At 43.6% G+C, this 22,933-nt stretch overlaps 1 protein-coding gene across 1 annotated transcript in view; it reads left to right on the top strand.

The window, feature by feature from the left end:
- Positions 1-9,264: 9,264 nt before the first annotated feature.
- LOC129834287 (retinaldehyde-binding protein 1-like) overlaps positions 9,265-22,933 on the top strand; it is a 30,857-nt gene continuing 17,188 nt past the window's right edge. Inside the window, exons 1-4 of the mRNA XM_055899145.1 lie at positions 9,265-9,369; positions 11,153-11,194; positions 16,514-16,642; positions 18,762-18,966. Of these exons, the coding sequence (XP_055755120.1) occupies positions 11,186-11,194; positions 16,514-16,642; positions 18,762-18,966 (343 nt within the window). The 5' untranslated portion in view covers positions 9,265-9,369; positions 11,153-11,185. The remainder of the gene's footprint in view (positions 9,370-11,152; positions 11,195-16,513; positions 16,643-18,761; positions 18,967-22,933) is intronic.

Genomic DNA, 22,933 nt, shown 5'->3' with positions numbered 1-22,933 from the left:
TTGGATTAGCCAATGCTCCGTCAGTGTTCCAGGCATTCATCATCGAGGTGTTCCGGGATATGCTTGGAGTCCAGGTGATTTTGTATATTGACATCTTGGTCTACTCGGCTAGCTTGGAGGAGCACATTGCTCACGTCCGAGTAGTCCTAGTCCTTGAACAACCACCTGTACGTCAAGGCGGAGAAGTGTCACTTCCATCAGGAGGAGGTCTCCTTTTTGTGTTACCAGATTGACCCGCAAGGAGTCATTATGGGTGAGAGGAAGGTGGATGCTGTCATGGCTGGTCCAAACCACCATAAAGGGTTTACAATGGTTTTGGGGATTTTCCAACATGTTTCCGCCGATTCATTAAGACCTTTAGCTCGATCGCCTCCTCTCACTTCTCTCCTCAAGGGTGGTCCCCAGAAGTTGATGGAATTCTGCAGCTGACGAAGCCTTCTGAAGGGTCTTTTCACATGAGCCCCATTGCTTAACCATCCAGTTCCTACGCTACACTTCATGGAGAGGAACTATGATGTTGGCGATCAGGAGCTTCTGAAGGTGAAGTTGGCATTAGAGGAGTGGAGACACGAGCTGGAGGGCGCCCAGGACCCATTTTTCATCCTCACCGACCATCGGAACTGGAGTACATGTGTACAGCGAGGCGACTGAACCCGTGACAAGCCAGATGGGCCCTTTTCTTCACCAGATTTGATTTCACGCTGATATATCGCTTAGGTTAAGAAAACATCAAAGACGATGCCCTGTCCCGTCTGTACAATTCGGGAGAGGTTCCTGTCTTGAGTGCACCTATAATCCCTAGTTGTAGCCCCAGTGCTCTGGGGCATAGATGTTATTGGCCAGCCTTGGCTCCATGTACTCCGAGCCAGAACGACGGTCCTGCGGTGGATGAGTGGTTCAGGCGTGCAGAAGCGTTATGGGAACGATGCCCACATGAGACTCAAGCGCGCCGTCCACCGTCAGAAAGAGCAGGCAGATCACCACCGCAGTGAGGCTCCCGTGTTCCATCCTGGTGTTCACGTCTGGCTCTCCACCAGGAACTACTCGCTCCGCATTCCCTGTAAGAAGCTAAGTCCCCAGTTTGTAGAACCGTTCAAGGTCCTCCGGAGGGTCAACACCCCACTAACTACCGGATCTCACCATCTTTTCATGTTTCCCTCAGGCCGATGGTTCCTGGTCCCCTGGCTGATGCCGTCCCCCACGACACCCCGCCATCTGTCGCTGTCTCCCTCAAAACAGTTATACATGGAAAATATTACACAAAGAAAACAAACTGCAACAATTGATGAGTCATATTTTGATCAGTGTAGTAGGAAGTGCTGCTCATTCTCTACTTCACCCGACCCACAGTGCTTACATAGTCTTTCTTCTCTGACCTTCCATGTTTTTGGACCAGATTATAATCCCTCCTGAATCTCTGGCCCATTTTACATGTGGATGTTTCACTAAAGGTACATTAAACTCCCTGTATTTTTTGGGATAGGATGTTTGTACTACTATGTCTGAAATATACAAAGAATCTACAAAATGTGGGTCTGTGACTTTTTTGAAGAGCACAACCCCTGAATGTTATTTAACCCTTAAGGGTGCTATGTTTCATATGTGTCTATAGGATGTGTTTAACAGTGGATTGATCTATCAATCCATTTTTATCACTGTGGGTGTTATAACAGGTTAGGGGATAAAACAAATATACAGTATTTAAATATTCATTAATAAAAATAGTTTTGTTAAATATATATATTTTAATACAATTTTTATATATATTATTTTTTAATAAGGTTATCTAGGCTACATAGCCTATGCATAACAATGGTTCATTACCCTGGATGTCATCTGTAGTACAGGTTTTCCTTCCTCTCTCCCCTTTCTCTCTCTCTCTCTCTCCCCTTCCTCTCGTCTCTCTCTTTCTCTCTTTCTCTCTTTCTCAAGGGCTTTATTGGCATGGGAAACATATGTTTACATTGCCAAAGCAAGTGAAATAGATAATAAACAAAAGTGAAATTAACAATACAAATGAACAGTAAACATTACACTCAAGTTCCAAAACAAAGATGTTTCAAATATCATAATGTCTATATATAGTGTTGTAATGATGTGCAAATAGTTAAAGTACAAAAGGGAAAATAAATAAACATATAGGTTATATTTACAATGGTGTTTGATCTTCACTGGTTGCCCTTTTTCTTGTGGCAACCGGTCACAAATCTTGCTGCTGTGATGGCACACTGTGATATTTCACCCAATAGATATGGGAGTTTATCAAAATTTGATTTGTTTTCAAATTCTTTGTGGGTCTGTATAATCTGAGGGAAATATGTGTCTCTATGGTTATTCATTTGTTAGGAAGTGCAGCTCAGTTTCTACATTTTGTTGGCAGTGTGCACATAGCCTGTCTTCTCTCGAGAGCCAGGTCTGCCTTCGGCAGCCTTTCTCAAAAGCAAATATATGCTCACTGAGTCTGTACATAGTCAAAGATTTCCTTAATTTTGGGTCAGTCACAGTGGTCAGGTATTCTGCCACTGTGTACTCTCTGTTTAGGGCCTAAAAGCATTCTAGTTTGCTCAGTTTTTTTGTAAATTCCTTCCAATGTGTCAAGTAAATATATTTTTGTTTTCTCATGATTTGACTGTCTGATTGTGTTGCTGTCCTGGGGCTCTATGGGGTCTGTTTGTGTTTGTGAACTGAGCCCCAGGACCTGCTTGCTTGGGGAGTTCTTCTCCAGATTCATTTCTATGTAGGTGATGGCTTTGTTATTGAAGGTTTTGGAATCGCTTCCCTGTTAGGTGGTTGAATTTAACGTCTCTTTCTGGATTTTGACAATTAGTGGGTATCGGCCTAATTCTGCTCTGCATGAATTATTTGGTGATTTACTTTGTACACTTAGGATATTTTTGCTTGTCCCATTTTGTGAATTCTTGGTTGGTGAGCGGACCCCAGACCTCACATCCATAAAGGGCAATGGGTTCTATAACTGATTCAAGTATTTTTAGCCAGATCCTAATTATGTCACATTTTATGTTCCTTTTGATGGCATAGAAGACCCTTCTTGCCTTGTGTCTCAGATCGTTTACAGCTTTGTGAAAGTTACCTGTGGCGCTGATGTTTAGGCCGAGGTGTGTCTAGTTTTTTTGTGTGCTCTAGAGCAATGGTGTTATGATATGATATGCATATTATTATTACTATTGGATAGAAAACACTCTGAAGTTTCTAAAACTGTTTGAATTATATCTGTGAGTAAAACAGAACTCATTTGGCAGGCAAAGTTCCAAACAGGAAGTGAAAATTCTGAAATGGGTCTCTCTGACAGGCCTCGCCTATTCAATTGCCTTGTATTTATGGATATGTATGCACTTCATACGCCTTCCACTAGATGTCAACAGGCAGTACAATGTTGAATGAGGTGTCTGGCCTGATGTGGGACTGAATGAGATCTTTTGGAGTGACAGGTCAGCCATATTGGCAGTATTTTGCTGCGCACCTGGGAGCACCATATCATTTTCTGCAATGCGTTAGGTAGACACGAAGAAATGCTCCGTCCGGGACATTATTGGATACATATGAGAAAAACATCATAAAGATGGATTTTCAACTGAGTTTGACTAGTTTATTCGACTTTTATTATGACTTTTGGAATTTTTCGTTCCATGCACCAAACGTTCATAGACACGTGAGCACCATTATGCTAGCCAAAGTTACTAATTCAACAGAAGAAATGGACATTCTAAAACAAAACAACGATTTATTGTGGAACTAGGACTCCTGGCACTGCATTCTGATGAAAGTTAATCAAAGGTAAGAGAATATTTATGATGTTATTTCGTATTTTTGTTGAATATGTGGACTCCAACATGGCGGAGAATGGCTGAGCGCTGTCTCAGATTATTGTATGCTGTGCTTTTTACTAAAGTTATTTTTTTTAAATCTAACACACGGTTGCATTAAGAACCAGTGTATCTTTAATTATTTGTCCAACATGTATTTTTCAGCAAAGTTTATGATGAGTTTTTCTGTTAGATTACGTAACTGCTATTTGTGACGATGGCTGCGTTGTAAAACCCAGATTTGTAGCTATAAATATGCACATTTTCGAACAAAACATAAATGTATTGTATAACATGATGTCATAAGACTGTCATCTGATGAAGTTGTTCAAAGGTTAGTGATTAATTTTATCTCTATTTGTGGGTTTTGTGAAAGCCATCTTTGCGGTGAAAAAATGGCGTTGTGTGTTTGGCTATTGTGGTGAGCTAACATAAATATATATTGTGTTTTCGCTGTAAAACAAACGGAAATGTTGGCTGGATTCACAAGATGTTTATCTTTCATTTGCTGTATTGGACTTGTGATTTCATGAAATTATATTATATGATATTCCCTGTGGCGCTAGGCTAGGCTATGCTAGTCAGCGTTTCTGATGAGGAGGACCCCGGATCCGGGAGGGTGATTAAGTAGAGGTTTTAAGCTGCATCCCTGTCTCACCCCTGGCCCTGTGGAAAGAAATGTGTTTTTTTGTAAATTTTAACCGCACACTTGTTGTTCGTGTAAATGGATTTTATGATGTATGTTTTTTCCCCCAACACCACTTTTTTTTAAAATTAACAAAGCATGAAAAGACTTTGTTTTGGTTTGTTTGTCAATTAGGGTGTGCAGGGTGAATATGTGGTCTGTCATACAGTAATTTGGTAAAAAGCCAATTTGACATTTGCTCAGCACATTGTTTTCACTGAGGAAATGTACGAGTCTGCTGTTAATTATAATGCAGAGGATTTTCCCAAGGTTGCTGTTGACGCATATCCCCCGGTAGTTATTGGGGTCAAATTTGTCTCCACTTTTGTGGATTGGAGTGATCAGTCCTTGGTTCCAAATATTGGGGAAGATGCCAGTGCTGAGGATGATGTTAAAGAGTTTAAGTATAGCCAATTGGAATTTGTGGTCTGTATATTTTATTTAATTTAGGATACCATCCACCCCACAGAGATTTTTGGCTTGGAGGGTTTGTATTTTGTCCTGTAGTTCATTCAATGTAATTGGAGAATCCAGTGGGTTCTGGTAGTCTTTAATAGTTGATTCTAAGATTTGTATTTGTCACGCCCTGACCATAGAGAGCCTTTTTTATTCTCTATTTTGGTTAGGTTGGGGTGTGACTAGGGGGAGTGTTCCTATCTAGGTGTTTTATTTCTATGTTGGCCTGGTATGGTTCCCAATCAGAGGCAGCTGTTTATCATTGTCTCTGATTGGGGATCATATTTAGGCAGCCATTTCCCCACTGTGTTTTGTGGGATCTGGTTTTTGTCTTGTTGCCTGTGAGCACTACAGAACGTCACGTTTCGTGTATTCGTTATTGTTTTTTGTGCGGTTCACTTAAATAAAAAGATGTCGAACTGATTTCACTCTGCACTTTGGTCTGAGTATGATTACAACGACTATCGTGACAGTATTTGATCATGCATATGTTTTTGCTGTTTGTTCTGTGTTATAGAGCCAAAAAGATTGGAGAAGTGGTTTATCCATTCATCTGTTTTGGATAGAACTCTTCGTGGTTAGTTTTCCAATTTTCCCAGAAGTGGTTAGATTCTATGGATTCTTCAATTACATTGAGCTGATTTCTGACGTGCTGTTCCTTCTTGTTACTTAGTGTATTTCCGTATTGTTTTAGTGATTCACCATAGTGAAGGAAGGTTCAGGTTTTCTGGGTCTCTATGTTTTTGGTTGGATAGGTTTCTCAATTTCTTTCTTAGGTTTTTGCATTCTTCATCAAACCATTTTGTCATTGTTAATTTTCTTAGGTTGTCTGCTTGCAATGTTTAGATTTGATAGTGAAGCTGAGAGGTCAAATATACTGTTTAGGTTTTCTACTGCCAAGTTTACACCTTCAATATTACAGTGAAACATTTTGTCTAGGAAATTGTCTAGAAGGGATTGAATTTGTTTTCAATTTTTTGGGGGGGTAGATTTCCACACTATTTTGCTCACAACTATTGCATTTCTTAATATTATTCAGTTCCTTTGGCTTTGATGCCTCATGATTGAGCATAGCTCTGTTCAAGTAATGTGATTTTGCTGAGATCTCATAGGGGTGTCAGTGGACTGACTGTGAATGCTCTAAGAGACCATGGGTTGAGGTCTGTGATATAGTAGTCTACAGTACGACTGCCAAGAGATGAGCTATGGGTTTACCTACCGTAGGAATCCCCTCGACGCCTACTATTGATTATGTACATACCCAGCGTCCGACAGAGCTGCAGGAGTTGTGACCCGTTTTTGTTGGTTATGTTGTGTGTAGGGGAGCATATGGGGGAGGGAATACTGTCACCTCCAGGTAGGTGTTTGTCCCCCTGTGTGCGGAGGATGTCAGGTTCTTGTCCAGTTCTGGCATTTAGATTGCCACAGATTAGAGAGCCTGGAAATGGTTGATCTCCCCCTCTAAGATGGAGAAGCTGTCATCGTTAAAGTATGGGGATTCTATTGGGGATATATACACATGAGGACATTTTTCAATGTTGAGAGTTTCCTTATTTTTTAGCCAGATGTAAAATGTTCCCGTTTTGACAAATTTTAATAATAGGTTTGGTCTGCTCTATACCAAATTGGCATACCCCCTGAATCTCTTCCTTGATTCACACCTGGTAGTTTGGTGGATGGGACTACCAGCTCTCTGTAACATAGAGGGCAACCAGTGGGTCAGTCTCCTTTATACCATGTTTCTTGTAGGATGACAATGTCTGTATTTCCAATTTCTTTGAAGTCTATGTTCCTGCTCTTTAGGCCAAAGGCAGTTGACCTTGTATATTTCAGGATGAGATAGTAAAAGCTTTGTGTTCCATAGTGTCTAGTGTTGCTTTTGTGTGGTGTAGGCCCGGGCCATCACAGTGGATGTGAGCAGAGCATGTTGAGCATCTGATACGTACCTCTTAGGTAGCAGGATGGGGCTTGGATGGGTGTAATAGTGGGGGTTGGGCCTGTTGCTCTGCTCACGGCACGGGCATATGTCCTGCTGTCATATTGATGTCCGTGCCGCAGGGGCGGTGGCATGGGCTGGGCAGAAGGGGCATAGGTCTGATATGGGGGGGCCTATATAGGGTGTGGCCAGGGTTTGCTTGAGGTGGTCTTAGCTGGTTGGGGTGTGGTTGGTGATGCTGTGGTCTGGGTGTAGGTCCTCTTGGCGCGGGTTCACTTGGTGCAGGTCTTGCAGGACTGGGAGGTGTCTTGCAGGACTGGTCGGGTGTCTCACTGGTCGGGGGGGTATCCATTGCTCTGTTGCTCCTGTGTGAGGTGCTGGGGCTACAGTTGAGGGTGACGTCCTTCAGGGTCCTGGCAAAAGTGGCTGCCTAGTAGAGGTGGACCTGGTCATGAAGGCTGTTCAAGTCCAGGGTGGATTGGTGGGCCAGGTATACATTAGGTTTAGAGGCACAGTCTCGCGAAATGCTTGCATTCACCCGCTGTATGGTGGCAGGGTGGAGACAACCACTTGTGCTTTGGGGAAAGTGGAAGAAGCTTTTTCAATCACTCCCGTGAGTGCTGTTGCCAACCTTTCCTGCTGGGCCCTCAGGTTATTTGTGCCCGTGTGAATTATGATGTGACTGGGGGTCCCGAGTCTGTTCTCTGACAACAGCTCGAGGGCATGCCTACTGTTTGAGCTCCAGAGTTTAGCCACTTTGTGTTTGGGAAAAAGTTTATCCTCTTGAATGTATTTGCCATTTGAATCAGTCTCTGGCTTTTGTGTGTCCTCAGTGGGTGTGGGGGGGTTGTCAGGATGGCTATCGGGGAGCAGAGCAGACAGAAAGGGTTAGGAGAGGGTGGGGTTGGTGGGTCCTGTGCTTTCTGTCTCATTGTGGTGTTGTGGTCCGGGTCTGGAGTGGGCTGTTCTGCTGGCTTGTCTGGGGTAGTGTCCTGCTCTCTGGCACACCTCAGCTTTCTGACCTTGTCCTTCAGTGCCATGTGTGCCTCTTTGGGTTCTCTCACTTCAATTCAGTCCGTAGAGCAGCCAGCTCTCTCAGATAGCTGTTCATCTCTACCTTCTGCCCTCCGGATTTTGTTTGAGGGGTTGTATTGGTTTGTTTCGTGGGTTTTTTCTGTCTGGATTTTGTGGACTAGCTCTCTGAGCTCCACCATGTCTCTCTCCAGCTCTGTGAATTTATCCCTCTCAATGATGGAGGAGCAGTGCAGTTATGGGACCTGGGTGTGTTCAGTGCTGGGGGGGTGACTATCCTCGTCTGCAGGACAGTTTGAAGAGGTGTGATCAGACTCAGTCAGGATGGGGGAGTCGTCACAGAGACCTTTTCCTGCTGTGCTCTCTCTTTGATCCTGTAAAAGTCCTGCTGGAACTGCATGAGGATGCCCTGCAACATTATTGTCCCAGACTTGTACACGTTGACAGAGGTTGTTTCAATTTCCTCAATGTCTAGTATTCTAAGTTTCCACCCTGGGCCAATACCCTCTCTCTTGACATAGGGGTAGTGTGCTCTTATAGCGCTGTGGCATGCCAGGGGATGGTGTGTGTGGGAAATTAAGTTGCTTACGTTCTCCTTGCAGTAGTCAGCAAATAGTGTCTCTGGATTGTCCTTGAGGAACTTATTTTATTTTCTTTACTTATTCCGTGCAGTGTTATTTTTAATATCCATGGGGTACTGTACTGTAATGACCTCTGGACAGGGATACGCCATTGGGGCTTCAAAGGCCTCTGCATTTGGGAGGGTGGGGGGGGGGCTGTGAAACTCTCCTGCCATTGTTTTGGCTCAAGAGTTTTCACACATCTGACTTCATACTTCAGTGCTAATTGAAGGTGCCTCCAGGTCTGTTCTGTCCTAGCAGCTTGGTACTGTAGCGTAGTATACATTTACTTAGCTTTATATAACAAAATTACCTAAGGATTATTCTTTTACTTTTTGGCTTCAGAAGTAGCTTCAGACTAAATATTACTCACTCAATGTTGTGTTGGATGGTATCTCCAGGTTCTGCATGTTTCTTCTGCAGGTTTTGGTTTGTTAAATAATTTTTCTTGATAGTTGTTGGTAGTAATAGTCCATTCAGGTAATTTTGTCCAAAACCACGGTTTTAGGTATGGAAATTTGATTTGAAGGTTTTAATGTTGACGTTAGTATCCTGTATATGTCCTTGTGAAAAAATTCTAGTTGATCTACATTTATCCAACTCTAATTCTATTTGTTTTTGCAGAAGAACTCGGGAGTCTCTCGCTCTCTCTCACTCTCTCGCTCTCATTATGTCACAGTAATGTAGTGTGACAGGTTAATCCAATCACTCCTCTCTCACTCCGGCATGCCTTATCCTCTACCACCCGGTCTCTCTCGCTCATTTTCTTACTCACTCCATCCCTGCCTGTACAGCAACCGGACCCCCATCACCAAGGTAAGGCTTGTACTGTCTCTGTTCAGGAGAAAAGAGACAATACACTTTATTAAGTGTGCTGCTGGTACCTGCATAGGTTATACAGTACAGTCAGAAAAAAAGGGTTCTTCAGCTGCCCCAACAGGAGAATCCTTTTGGGTTCCATATAGAACCCTCCTAGAACTGAAAATGTGTATCTTATGGGGTCAACCGAAGTACTCTTTAAAGTTCAGGATATAACCTTTTTTTTCTAGGAGTGTACAAATCGCTTGCTAAAACACATTCATAGAGGTTGCTTTGGTTTACTTCCTGGCTGTGTCTGTACAGAACTTTAGATGGTCTCTTTTTATTTGTTCACTGTTAGAAAAACCACACAGGGTTATTCGGCTATCACCATTGGAAAACCCTTTGAATGACCCCTTTTGGTTCTAGGTAGAACAGGTTTGGGTTCCATGTGGAGCCCTTTCCACAGAGGGTTCTACACGGTACCCGAAAGAGTTCTACCTGCAACCAAAAAGGGTTCTACTTGGAACCAAAAAGGGTTATCCTCTGGGGACAGCCACAGAACTCTTTTGGAACCCTTTTTTCTAAGAGTGTTCTGATGACTTCGTGGTTATGATGATGATACAATCTAAAAAGTTGTGAAGAGCTCGTTTCACTGTTTCAAAAGACAGGCGTTTAGGTCTGATTCTGTTTGTAGTGATGCTGTAGTGATGCTAAAAGCTGTCATCAAGGCAAAGGGTGGCTACTTTGAAGAATCTAACATATAAAATATATTTGGATTTAACTTGTTTGGTTACTACATGATTCCATATGTGTTATTTCCTAGTTTTGATGTCTTCACTATTATTCTACAATGTAGAAAATTGTAAAAAAAAAAATTAAGACAAACCCTTGAATGGTTAGGTGTGACCAAACTTGACTGGATACTGTATGTTAAAATAAGTGTGCACAATATTTGAGTTTTAAGAAAAGACAAATGCAAATATAGCTGTAATGCAGACAGTGATGTGCTCTCTTCTTAAAATTCCACACAGTAGTTTTATATCTGGATTAAACAAAGATGTACTGAAGCAAATACATTGGTTGATCAGAATAACTATCCGGGGTTTGCTATATGACAAAGTGCTGCGATACGTCGTTGTTATGTGGATGATAGAGGAAGTCTGCTGTACTTGACTAAATCCTTTCTTATGGTCAGGTGCTTCAGTGATGCGTAATTTTCATTTTTTTTTCAGAGAGCTTTGACCACGTTTGTAATGCAATGTGGAAAAAAATGTCAAAAATACATGGTAATATGTCAATAATACAATTTGTGTTACCTGTATTTTGTATGTAAAAATACATTGCAGATTACAAAACTGATTGGAAAACATTTTCTTTGATTCAGAGTGGGGTTCCCAGTGCCCACTCATTGTAGCCCTGTAGTTACTAAGAGAAGATGCATGAAATAGGATTATCTTACCCCATGATCTTTCTTTCATCACTTAACTTTACTGTTGTTTTCATGTGAAAGGGGCCGTATGTATCAGGCTTCTCAGAGTAGGAGTGCTGATCTACAATTAGCCCCCCCCCCCCCCCCCCCCCCCCGTACATGTAATCTAATTAATTGGGATCTAAAAGGCTATCAACTGTTCCTGAAATCAGCACACCTACTCTTAGACTCATAAAGTACAGCTGCTCTTAAAGTACTGTTTTAAGTGTTGTATTGAACAAAAAAATGATTAGATTCTGGGAGCACAGTAATTGACGTGTTCTGGAGAGTAAGCCAATGTATTCTCTGTTCCAACTCTTTTCTCTTCAGTGTCAGTGAAGCTGCTGCAAGGACCCTGTGACAATGGCTGCTGTAAGTTAATTTAGTAACTATTCAAAAGGTTACAAGCCTGGATGCCAGTCTGTTTATACTTTAGCCAACTAGTGAACTATGCCAAAGGCTTTTATAGCTAGAGTGGCAGTCTACTTCTGGCTTTACCCGTCCAACGGTGTTGTATCGAGGTGCTTGGGTTGCCAACGAGAGTTGTTTCTCACTGGACAGCAGTTGCTTCCCACCGGGCACCTGTGCCACATGTCAACAGCGGTAGCTAAAGTGGCCAATTTTGAGAAATAACTCGTAACATTGGTAGTAAACATCTGGATGTTACCATGATACAGTCTTGGGCTCCCGAGTGGTGCAGCGGTCGAAGGCATTGCATCTCAGTGCTACAGACCCTAGTTCGATTGCAGGCTGTATCACAATCGCCCGTGGTTGGGAGTCCCATAGGGCGGCGCACAATTGGCCCAGTGTCGTTAGAGTTTGGCCGGGGTAGGCGGTCATTGTAAATAAGAATTTGTTCTTAACTGACTTGCCTAGTTAAATAAAGGTAATTGGGGAGAGTTTGCGCTGCAAGCCGGCCACACAACACGGGACGCAGTGTCCTTCACCTGGAGCCAATATCAGGCCAGGATAACAGCTAAAGCGCGTCTATAGTATTGATTTTCACCGAAAATGTACAACTACGACATTAACGTCTACATTTTTGTAAAAAAAACAACAACAAATGTATCTGATAAATTGAATGATTCTGAACACTTTCCCAAGTCCCAACTTCGGCAGACAAGTTTCAAATTCTCGCTGAAGTTTCAAGCCACAAGCATAAACTAGCTAGCTGGGAAGGGCTCATCAGAACGATTGACTGAACTGAATCCGTTCCTCTACGCTCGACTCTCAGCTGTGCGACATTCGTCATCAATTTGGGCACCAGACGTGCTTGTATATCCTCCCCCTTTCGGGGGACAAATGAATGTCACTGTATGTCGTTCGGTAACTCTGCTGTTGTTGTAAAATATGCAGGATCTGAGATGGGCTCCTCCTAATCTAAGAGGTGGCTTTAACAGCCCTCTGTCACACCCTGATCTGTTTCACCTGTCTTTGTTCTTGTCTCCACCCCCACAAGGTGTCTCCCATCTCCCCTCATTATCCCCTGTGTATTTATACCTGTGTTCTCTGTTTGTCTGTTGCCAGTTCGTTTTGTTCGTCAAGCCTACCAGAGGTGTTCCTCTTTTCCAGGTTTAGACCATTCTGCCTGCCCTGACCCCGAGCCTGCCTGTCGTCCTGTACCTTGTCTCACCACACTGAATTGACCTCTGCCTGCCCTGACCCTGAGACTGCATGTCGATCTGTCCCTTTTGGACTCTGATCTGGATTACTGACCAGTCGTTTTGCCTGCCCCCTGTTCTAGTAATAAAGTTTTATTACTTCGACACTGTCTACATCTGGGTTTTCCCTAAAACGTGATAGTATGCACTGGCCATGACCAACCCAGCAGACTCAGGCCAGCTCCACAATGCTGTCACCATTAGCTGACATGAGGAGTTATAGCATTGTCTTATGGAGGGATTCCATACCCTGGCAGAGTGCCATGACCAAGCGTTCGAGACTTTGCTGGAGCAATTCCGCAGATTCCCCACTGGGCAGCGAGTCACACCCATAATCCCTTTCCTGGGTTACATCATCACTGCAGGTAGGGAACAGATGGATCACGGGAAGGTGAGAGCAGTGGTGGATTGGTCCCAGCCTACATTCAGGGTGCAGCTGCAACGTTTGCTGGGATTCGCCAACTTTTCTCGCCTCTTTATCCGGGGTTACAACACCCTGTCTGCACTCACCTCTCCTAATGTTCCGTTCACGTGCTCCCCAGCTGCTGACCGGGCGTTCAGGGATCTCAAACACCATTTCACCACAGCTCCCATCTTGGTTCATTCTGACCCGTCCCTTCAGTTAGTGGTGGAGGCCGATGCTTCAGATGTCGGAGTGGGGGCTGTCCTGTCCCAGCGTTCTGCCCTGGGCCTCAAGTTACATCCCTGCGCCTTTCTTCTCCCATCGCCCCAACGCCACGGAGAGGAACTACGATGTGGGGAATCGTGAGCTTCTCGCTGTGAGGATGGCGTTGGAGGTGTGGAGGCACTGGTTGGAGGGGGCGGAACATCCGTTCGGTGTGTTGACTGACCACAAGAACCTGGAATATCTCCACACCTCCAAGCGTCTCAATTCCAGGCAAGCTAGGTGGGCCCTGCTCTTCACCTGGTTCAACTTCTCCCTCTCCTACCAACCAGGATCCAAGAACATCAAGCCGGATGCGTTGTCATGCCGCTATAGCCCCGCAGCTACACCCTCAGACCCTGAGACCATCCTTCCCATCTCGTGTCTGGCGACAGCACTCAGGGAATAGGGAAGCAGGTCCGTGAGGTGCAGCGTTCCCAGTCAAACCCTGGGGGGGCCCAGATAACCGGATGTTTGTGCCTGATGTTGTCTGCTCCTCGGGTCCTGGAGTGGGCCCACTCCTCCAGGCTTGCCTGCCACCCGGGCTCCCGTCGGACCCTGGCCTTTGTGTGACAATGCTTTTGGTGGCCTACCATGTTCCCGGACGTCTCCGCATTTGTCGCAGCCTGTCCGGTCTGTGCGCAGAACAAGACTCCTCGGCTAGCTCTGGCTGGTCTTCTTCAACCACTGCCTGTCCCTTACCGTCCCTAGTCTCACACATCCCTGGACTTTGTCACAGGTCTTCCTCCGCCATCCTGACAGCAGTGGACTGGTTTTCCAAAGCCGCCCACTTCATTCCTCTCCCCAAACTACCATCTGCCAAAGAGACGGCCCAGCTCATGGTGCAGAACATCTGCTGGATCCATAGGTTCCCAGTAGACATGGTTTCCGACCGGGGTCCTCAGTTCTCGTCCTGGTTCTGGAAGGCGTTCTGCACAGCCTTCTCTTCCTTGCTCTGCCACGGGTCTCTCGCCCTTTGAGTATTCCCTCTTCCAGGAGGAAGAGGTTGGCATAACTTCGGTCCAGATGTTTGTCCGCTGCTGTCGTCGTACCTGGAAGAGAGCCCGGTAGACTCTTCTCAAGACCACCTCCAGGTATCGACGACAAGCGGACCGCCACCGGACCCCGGCTGTCCAGTATCATCTCGGGCAGAAGGTATGGCTGTCCACCCGGGATCTGCCTCTTCAGGTGGAGTCCTGCAAAAGTTCCCCCCGGTTTATTGGCTCTGTGCCCATCTCCAAGGTCCTTAGCCCCTCTGCTGTTCATCTTCTGTTGCCCCCTACCCTCCGTATACATCCTACTTTTCATGTGTCAAAAGTCAAACCCATGTCTCACAGCCCTTTGTCTCCTGACCTCTCTCTTCCCTTGACCTGTCATTTTGCCTACCCCATGTTACTTCGACACTGTCTGCATCTGGGTCTTCCCTAAAACGTGATACCATGTGAGGCAGATTAAACACTCCATTCACTCACTGGTCTGGATTATTTGTGGTCTGTCCCTGGGATGTAGTGCATCACATTTGTGTGATGTGTTTTTGTCTTCGCTTGAATGTTTGTTTGTATCTGCTGATGTGAATTTCTCAAATGTTTTTGTCTGCACCTGCAGTTTGTCCGTAGACATTGAGATTCACCCTGTATTGACATTAATTGAAAAAGAACTGAATCCAAACACTCTCTTACAGGGTGAGGTTTCCCATTCCAATTACCTTTCCATGATTACCTTTCCTCTCTAGGGTATGTGGGACGGTAGCGTCTCACCTCGTCAACAGCCAGTGAAACTGCAGGGCGCCAAATTCAAAACAACAGAAATCCCATAATTAAAATTCCTCAAACATACAAGTATTTTACACCATTTTAAAGATTCACTTGTTGTAAATCCAGCCATAGTGTCCAATTTCAAAAAGGCTTTACGACGAAAGCACACCAAATGATTATGTTAGGTCAGAGCCAAGTCACAGAAAAACACAGCCATTTTTCCAGCCAAAGAGAGGAGTCACAAAAAGCAGAAATCGAGATAAAATGAATCACTGACCTTTGATGATCTTCATCAGATGACACTCATAGGACTTCATTTTACACAATACATGTATGTTTTGTTCGGTAAAGTTCATATTTATATCCAAAGATCTGAGTTTACATTGGCGCGTTATGTTCAGTAGTTCCAAAACATCCGGTGATTTTGCAGAGAGCCACATCAATTTACAGAAATACTCATAGTAAACATTGCTAAAAGATACAACTGTTGTGTATGGAATTTTAGATCCACTTCTCCTTAATGCAACCGCTGTGTCAGATTTCATAAAAACTTTACGGAAAAAGCACACCATGCAATAATCTGAGTACAGCGCTCAGAGACGAACACAACCCAAAGAGATATCCGTCATGTTGTGTAGTCAACAGATGTCAGAATAGCATTATAAATATTCACTTATCTTTGATGATCTTCATCAGAATGCACTCCCAGGAATCCCAGTTCCACAATAAATGTTTGCTTTGTTCGATGAAGTCCATAATTTATGTCCAAATACCTCCTTTTTGTTAGCGCGTTTAGCCCAGTAATCAAAATTCATGACGCGCGTTCACTAGGTGCAGACGAAAAGTTCCGTTACAGTCCGTAGAAACATGTCAAACGATGTATAGAATCAATCTTTAGGATGTTTTTAACAAATCTTCAATAAATGTTCCAACCGGAGAATTCCTTTGTCTTCAGAAATGCAATGGAACGCAAGCTATCTCTCTCATGTGAACGCGCATGGTCAGCTCGTGGCTCTCTGGCAGACCTCTGACTCATTCCCCTCTCATTCCCCCCTCCTTCACAGTAGAATCCTCAAACAAGGTTCTAAAGACTGTTGACATCTAGTGGAAGCCTTAGGAAGTGCAACATGACCCCATTTCCACTATCCTGGATAAGCAAAGAGTTTAAAAACTACAAACCTCAGATTTCCCACTTCCTGGTTGGGTTTTTGCCTGCCATATGAGTTCTGTTATACTCACAGACATCATTCAAACAGTTTTAGAAACTTCAGAGTGTTTTATATAAAAAAATCTACTAATAATATGCATATCCTAGCATGTGGGCCTGAGTAGCAGGCAATTTACTCTGGGCACGCTTTTCATCCAGATGTGAAAATATTGCCCCCTACCCAAGAGAGGTTATGTAAAGGAATGATGCATTTTAAGTATTCAAATATGGCCACCAAAAGACAACAGCAAAGATTCAATAATGTTACTTTCACCGATTTTTAAATCATGTTGGATCAATGATTACACAAGGAAGTGAGGGAGGTAATAAGGACGGAGGAAAGGAATGAAGGAATTCAAACAGGTTCTTTTATCAGTGAAATCCTGATTGTGTCCATTTGTCTAGACCGGAACGTTCCGTATGGTGTCGGAGGAGGAGCAGGCCATGAGGTCCAAGCTGGAGCATCTGACTGTGAAGGACCACGGGCCTGTGTTTGGACCCTGTCCCAAACTGCCTGTACACACAATACAGAAGGTACTAACTATAACACCTTAAAAATCATTGTTTATGACATTTTAAATCCCAATAAAATATGTATTATAAAGAATTATGTATTGGCAGTTTTTATAAGGTGCACCCATCTAGTATTGGGTCAGACACCCCTTTGCCTCCAGAACAGTCTGAATTCTTCGGGGCTTGGAGACGTTGCTCAATTGGTATCAAGGGATCTAACGTGTGCCAGGAAAACATTCCCCACACCATTACACCATTGACACCAGGCAGGATGGGGCCATGAACTCATGCTGCAGACGCCAAATCCTGACTCTGCCATGACGCTACAGAAACCAGGATCTTTCGGACCAGGCGACGTTTTTCCACTCCTCAATTGTCCAGTGTTGGTGATCTCATGCCCACCAAAGCCTTTTCTTCTTGTTTTTAGCTGAAAGGAGTGGAAGCCGGTGTGGTTGCATGTTGCAATAGCCCATCTGTGACAAGGACCGATGAGTTGTGCGTTCCGAGATGTCATTGTACACACCACTGTTATACTACACCTTTATTTGCCTGTTTGTGGCCCGCCTCTTGCAAGATTGCAAGATTCTTGCCATTCTCCTTCGACCTCTCTCATCAATGAGCTGTTTTCACCCACAGGACTGCCGCTGACTGGATATTTTTTGTTTGTCGCACCATTCTCGGTAAACCCTAGACACTGTCATGCGTGAAAAGCCCAGGAGGCTGGCCATTTCTGAGATACTGGAACCAGCGTGCCTGGCACCGACAAATATACCACGCTCAAAGTCGCTTAGGTCACTCGTTTTGCCAATTCTAACGTTCAATCTGCCTGCTTTATATAGCAAGCCACGGCCACATGACTCAGTCTGTAGGAGTGAACCATTTTCACGAACGGCGTAGTGTACCTAATAAACTGGCCACTGAGTGTATGTAATCATTACTCGTGATTGTGGTTGGTGACAGGTTATGTCTCGCTAAGGCAGCAATATAGAATTGTTGAATGCCGAAACAATTACAGCTAAAAGTCTTCTCTCTCTGTCAGTAAGGACACTGTCGTCTTTTTTCTTGCCAATTGAGTGCTTTCACACTTTCAGTCCATTTGAGACAATTTTTGTGAACTCAGTGCGGTTCTCTTCATTTTTTGTGCAGTGTGAATTCTGCAATGTAACTTAGATCCCTCAAAAGAGCCCGCAAAGCGAATCGAAGAGGTGGTCTGAGTTCTGTTTGCTTGAATTCCGCAGTCCGGTTCCCTTTTTTCGGGCAATGTGAACACAAAGCTCTCCAGGTTCGCTTGTCATTATTCCCGCACCACACACTGGGCTACAGCAACGCTGTTTCTCCTGCCATAACCCATCACATTGGTGCCACAAAAGAGAGAAGATGATGATGAGCAGGTTCACACAAAAAGTGCTGTTTTTTGAGTATTGATTAGTGATTGTCAAGGATGCACAGAAATTACTGACACGATGTTCAGATTGTTTGTTTGCAATATGTGATCTATAGGCTAAGAGCTCCATAAGCTGTTTATTCGATTGTGGACTTTCAATAGTGTGAGAAGCCAACGCATTTGGTAAAATCACAACATAGGGTACAAAATCAATGCTAGCTCTTAAAGGAGCAGTAGCCTACATTGGGTGTACAATTTTCAATTACATCATTATTAAATCTGCAGTTATTCTTCTGCTGTTTATTCTGTTACCAATACTATTTACATGTTAATATTACCTTCTGATTATAATTATTATGTTTAATCTTTTAACTAAATGCAATCTATTAGCTTCCAAAATGAAAGTAGGTATACATAGCTGTCCGATAACACCGAATCGCTTGTCCTGCACTTTGTAAAAAGAGTGAATGTTGGAAAAAGATCTCGGTTCCTTTCTTAACATAGCAACATGAATGCAAAGAGGACTCAGACTACAAAATGGGTGAAGTGAGCTTTCAAAAGAGTCCTCATTCAATGGAGACGGCGGTGTGAAAACAGTGTGAGAACTGAGTTCTTTCGCTTTTTTTTACCCCAGAATTCACTTTAAAGAGGACTGAGATCGGTTCTTTTAAAGAGGACTATATGTGAAAGCACCCTGAGTTACAGCAAGAGTCGCGCCGATTCCTTCCAAATGAGATTCACTCGTGTCTCTTCCAGGCGAAGGATGAACTCAACGAGACGGAGGAAAGGCGAGTGTCATCTCTGAAGGAGCTTAGGGCCATGATGAAAGAAAAGGCGAGAGATGGGGATGACCTGGCTAAGACGGTGCAGGAGCGCTTCGGGGACAAACCCGACTCCCTGCTGCTGCGCTTCATCAGAGCCCGCAAGTTTGACGTGGCCAGAGCCCACGAGCTCCTGAAGGGTGAGTTATAGTAAGAGCTATAGTAAGAGCTATAGTAATTCTCAAGTTTTCCATTAATCCTGGACGATATTCTGCTGATTTCTCCCTGATTCTGGAATCTTCCAATCAGGATTTCTGGAAAAACTGCGTAAGAGGTAGAGAGGTTGCGTACTCTGTGTACACTCTAAGAAAAAAGGGTTCCAAAAGGGTTATTTGGCTGTCCCCATAGGAAAACCCTTTTTGGGTCCACGTAGAACCCTTTTGGGTTCCATGTAGAATGGCCTCTGTGGAAAGAGTCCTACCTGGAACCAAAAATGGTTCTTCAAAGGGTTCTCCTATGGGAACAGCCGAATAACCCTTTAAGGTTCTGGATAGCTCCTATATTTCTAAGGGATACATGTTTTCTGCATGATGCTCCTTTTCTCAATGGCCGGAAAGATCAGACTAGTTAAATCCATCCATCAGGAGTGAATTGGCCGATTGGGCTGGTCCATTTTCAGCCCAGTGGGCCTGTCTGACTTGATCATTGTTTGGCAAATAATGGAGGCCTCAAGCACAAAACTTGTCTGGTTTGGGGGCTTCAAAGGAAAAAATGCCATCCATCCACCCACCCACATCTATCTGTGAATATTTCCCTCCCACCATCCATCCACTCACTTACCAACCCATCCATCCATTTAATCAAGGTGTGGTAAATGATCAATCAATTAATCAAAGAATTGTAGAGAAGAATATTGGGAAGACATCATATGAATTGTTGTCATCATCTTCATCCTGTCTGAATGGCCCTGGTCAGATGAACATCTCTCTGTCCCACACCGCACATTGTACCTCTGGTCTCCCGTGTTTTCTCTGCCATAAACGCTGTGCAAAAGATTGAGTCATTTAGGGCCAAATATATTTTTTGCACTGTTTAGAGTCTCCGAATCCTGTTCATCACTAGGACAGAGAGAAGCCTGTAGACTTAGTTGTTTTCAAAGTCCCCCGGACAAAGGAGCTCTTTTATACACAAATAGGGCAGAAAGTCTGTTAAGCCTAAACGCATCCAGTGTTCTGCTGGGAACAGAGACAGGCTGTGCTTTCATCCCTCTTCCTCTCTTTCACACACCCACGCACACACACAGACGTGCACACACACACACACACACACCTGGCTATAAAATTGCTACGGGGAGACATGCAAATAAATATGTCTCTAACAGTGGACTGGGTTAAGTGAAATAGTTGTAACTTTTGTTGCATTATACTATGATTATGTAACACACACATTATTTCCTTGTGGGTTCAATGTGAAAGAGGAATGCACTTGTTTCTGGGGTTAATTGGTGGTCCAGTATAAAGGGATTGGCGAGGCACACACACACACCGTGAGGTTAATTGGTTCTGCAGTATTAAGGGGCTAGGGCAGGAGAGAAGCGGAGAAACACTGGTGTTATTGTCTTTGCTCACCATGTGAAAGCACAGCGACAAATGTTTACAATTGCAAACTGTTGTAAATACTAGTGGTGGGCCGTACTCTGCTTTTAGTTGAGTCAAATGCATCAGCGAGGGTCGAACTCTGTATACAGAGCCCCCAGCGCACTCGCCCTCCATGCACTTTACACATTTAGATGTAAAGGTGCCTGGAAGAACCTTGTGGGTTGACACACCGGCGGAACCTTTCTAGTTTAAAAAGGTTCCTTGAGGAAGCCCTCTGAAAAGGGTTTTCGAGGAACCCCTGTGTAAAGGTTCAACCGGAACATTTTTGTGATGGGAGGGGTTACATTTTGAACCTTTTTAATAATATTTTGTAGAGGTGGCAGCCGAGGCTTACCGTCGAATCAAAGTGCACTCCTTCGATATTAAGTTGTTTTTCGTGAAAATGAAAACGTGTCAGCTTGTCACTTTTCACAAGGTTGGAGTAATAACATGTTCAGTTACTTCAGACGTTGGCTCGAATCTAGGTCGTGCCATTCGATTTAGAGAAAATTAACAGCTAAGAAATAACGTTAGACTTTTTTCACTGACTTCTCAAACTCCAAACCCCCGGCCTGGTCTGTTTCGCAAGGGTTCCTCTAAGTCGAGCGATGTTGTGCCTCTGGGTTTAGAAACTCTGTGATTATACAGTTCATGCGAAAAATGTTGGATCTGGTAAAAGGCCGACATTGGTAAAAAAAGATACTATTTGTATACAAATGCAAACATTGTGATTTTAGAGGCACAAAGTAGCAAAAGCCTATGATTAAAGGGACTGCATGAGCACCTATTATTGGGCTCTCACCATCATGTCACATGCAAAATGATCAGCTTTCTTATTAGCCTATTTCGATCACAATTTTTACATGGCAGAGAGTAACAATTCCAGACAGAATAAACTTCAGTTTGTTGGCAAACTCCAAGGTCCTATGATAACAGCCTACATGTTTTGTGAGCGACGACATCCGGGGTTTCCGATGCATTATAGTTTGACATGGGCTGTTTGCCATCAAAACAAGAACTGATTTGATCAATCGATTCTTCAAAACGAAGTACTCCGCACATATTTTACATGAATGGACTGCATCAAAAAATTTTGGGGGGGGGGGAATGGCAAGTTCACTTTCTCATCCATGAATGCATCTCAAGTGCAAGTGCGCTGTTCAGCAACTCACGTCAGCGGGATGGGCAGCCTTTTCATTAGGAGGGACGTCTACCGTCAATCAAAAATAATGATTAACACTTCCTCAATTGAAATATTACGTGGACACCTATACATTTGACAGCCAAGCACACGATATCAGTGTAGCCTTTTATCATCTAGACATGATGTTGAAATATCTTCATGCCTAGAATAAAAACCTCCAGGCTTTCATCATAAGACTCAAAAAACGTTACATCTTACAAGAAGCTGCTTTAAAAATCAAGCAGACAATAGCAGATGTAGGCCTAGTATTATTGACAATTAGATTCTAGAACAAATTGAAAGAAAAGGAATTATTAAAGTTAAACACTTTTCTTTCGGTTTCTTAGTTTGTTCTAGGCTATTGAATTATGTGCACGTTTTTATTTAAATATATATTAGTATATATATATATATATATTATATTAGTAGGCTTACAGATAGGCTAGTACATTTTTCAAGTAATCCGCCCAACCCTGTTTTATTCTGTCTACAAGGAAGGCAACGGAAGGAGCGCATGCAGCCCAGATTGTTTTTTGACAAAGAAATACACTGAGTTAACCAAACATTAGGAACACCTACATAATGTTGAGTAGCACCCCCGTTTGCCCTCAGAACAGCCTCAAGTTGTCTGGATGTCCTTTGATGATGGACCATTGATGATGGAAACTGTTGAGCATGAAAACCCCAGCAGCATTGCAGTTGCAGTTGACACAAACCAGTGCACCTGACCCCTACTACCGTTAAAAAGCACTTAAATATTTTGTCTTGCCCATTCACCCTCTGAATGGCACACATACACAATCCATGTCTTAATTGTCTCAAGGCTTAAAAGTCCTTCTTTAAACTTTCTCCTCCCGTTCATCTACACTGATCGAAGTGGATTTAACAAAATGACATCAACAAGGGATGATAGCATTCACCTGGTCAGTCTATGACATGGAAAAAGCAGGTGTTCTTAATGTTTTGTATACACAGTGTAGTATAGGCTCTTTTCAGACAGGTTTAAACAGCCAACCATGTGTGTGTGCACCCGGTCTCATGAAAGAGAAGATATAAAGCTTTGCGGTTTTGCTTCGATGCTGCTTGGGGCGTAGGGGTGTCAGCCTTATGAATTGTACTGGCCTCATGTGTTCCTCAAAATTGACCTCATTCAACTGAATTTGCGGGTGTTAGGAGTAGTTAAATCGTTGACCCCATTTTGCTGGGGTTTTCGGTCAGGTTAATGTATTCCCTAAGGTTAATGTATGAACTCTTTAGGATTGCCCTCATTGGTCGTAGCCTGAGTGCCAGTCTGTTTGTACACAATGTAAGTCAACTTTGTGTTGCCTAAATGCCTCTGTCACTCAT

Source organism: Salvelinus fontinalis, chromosome 35, assembly GCF_029448725.1.
Source record: "Salvelinus fontinalis isolate EN_2023a chromosome 35, ASM2944872v1, whole genome shotgun sequence".
Classification (NCBI taxonomy): domain Eukaryota; kingdom Metazoa; phylum Chordata; class Actinopteri; order Salmoniformes; family Salmonidae; genus Salvelinus; species Salvelinus fontinalis.
This window is presented reverse-complemented; position numbering and strand designations above follow the sequence as displayed.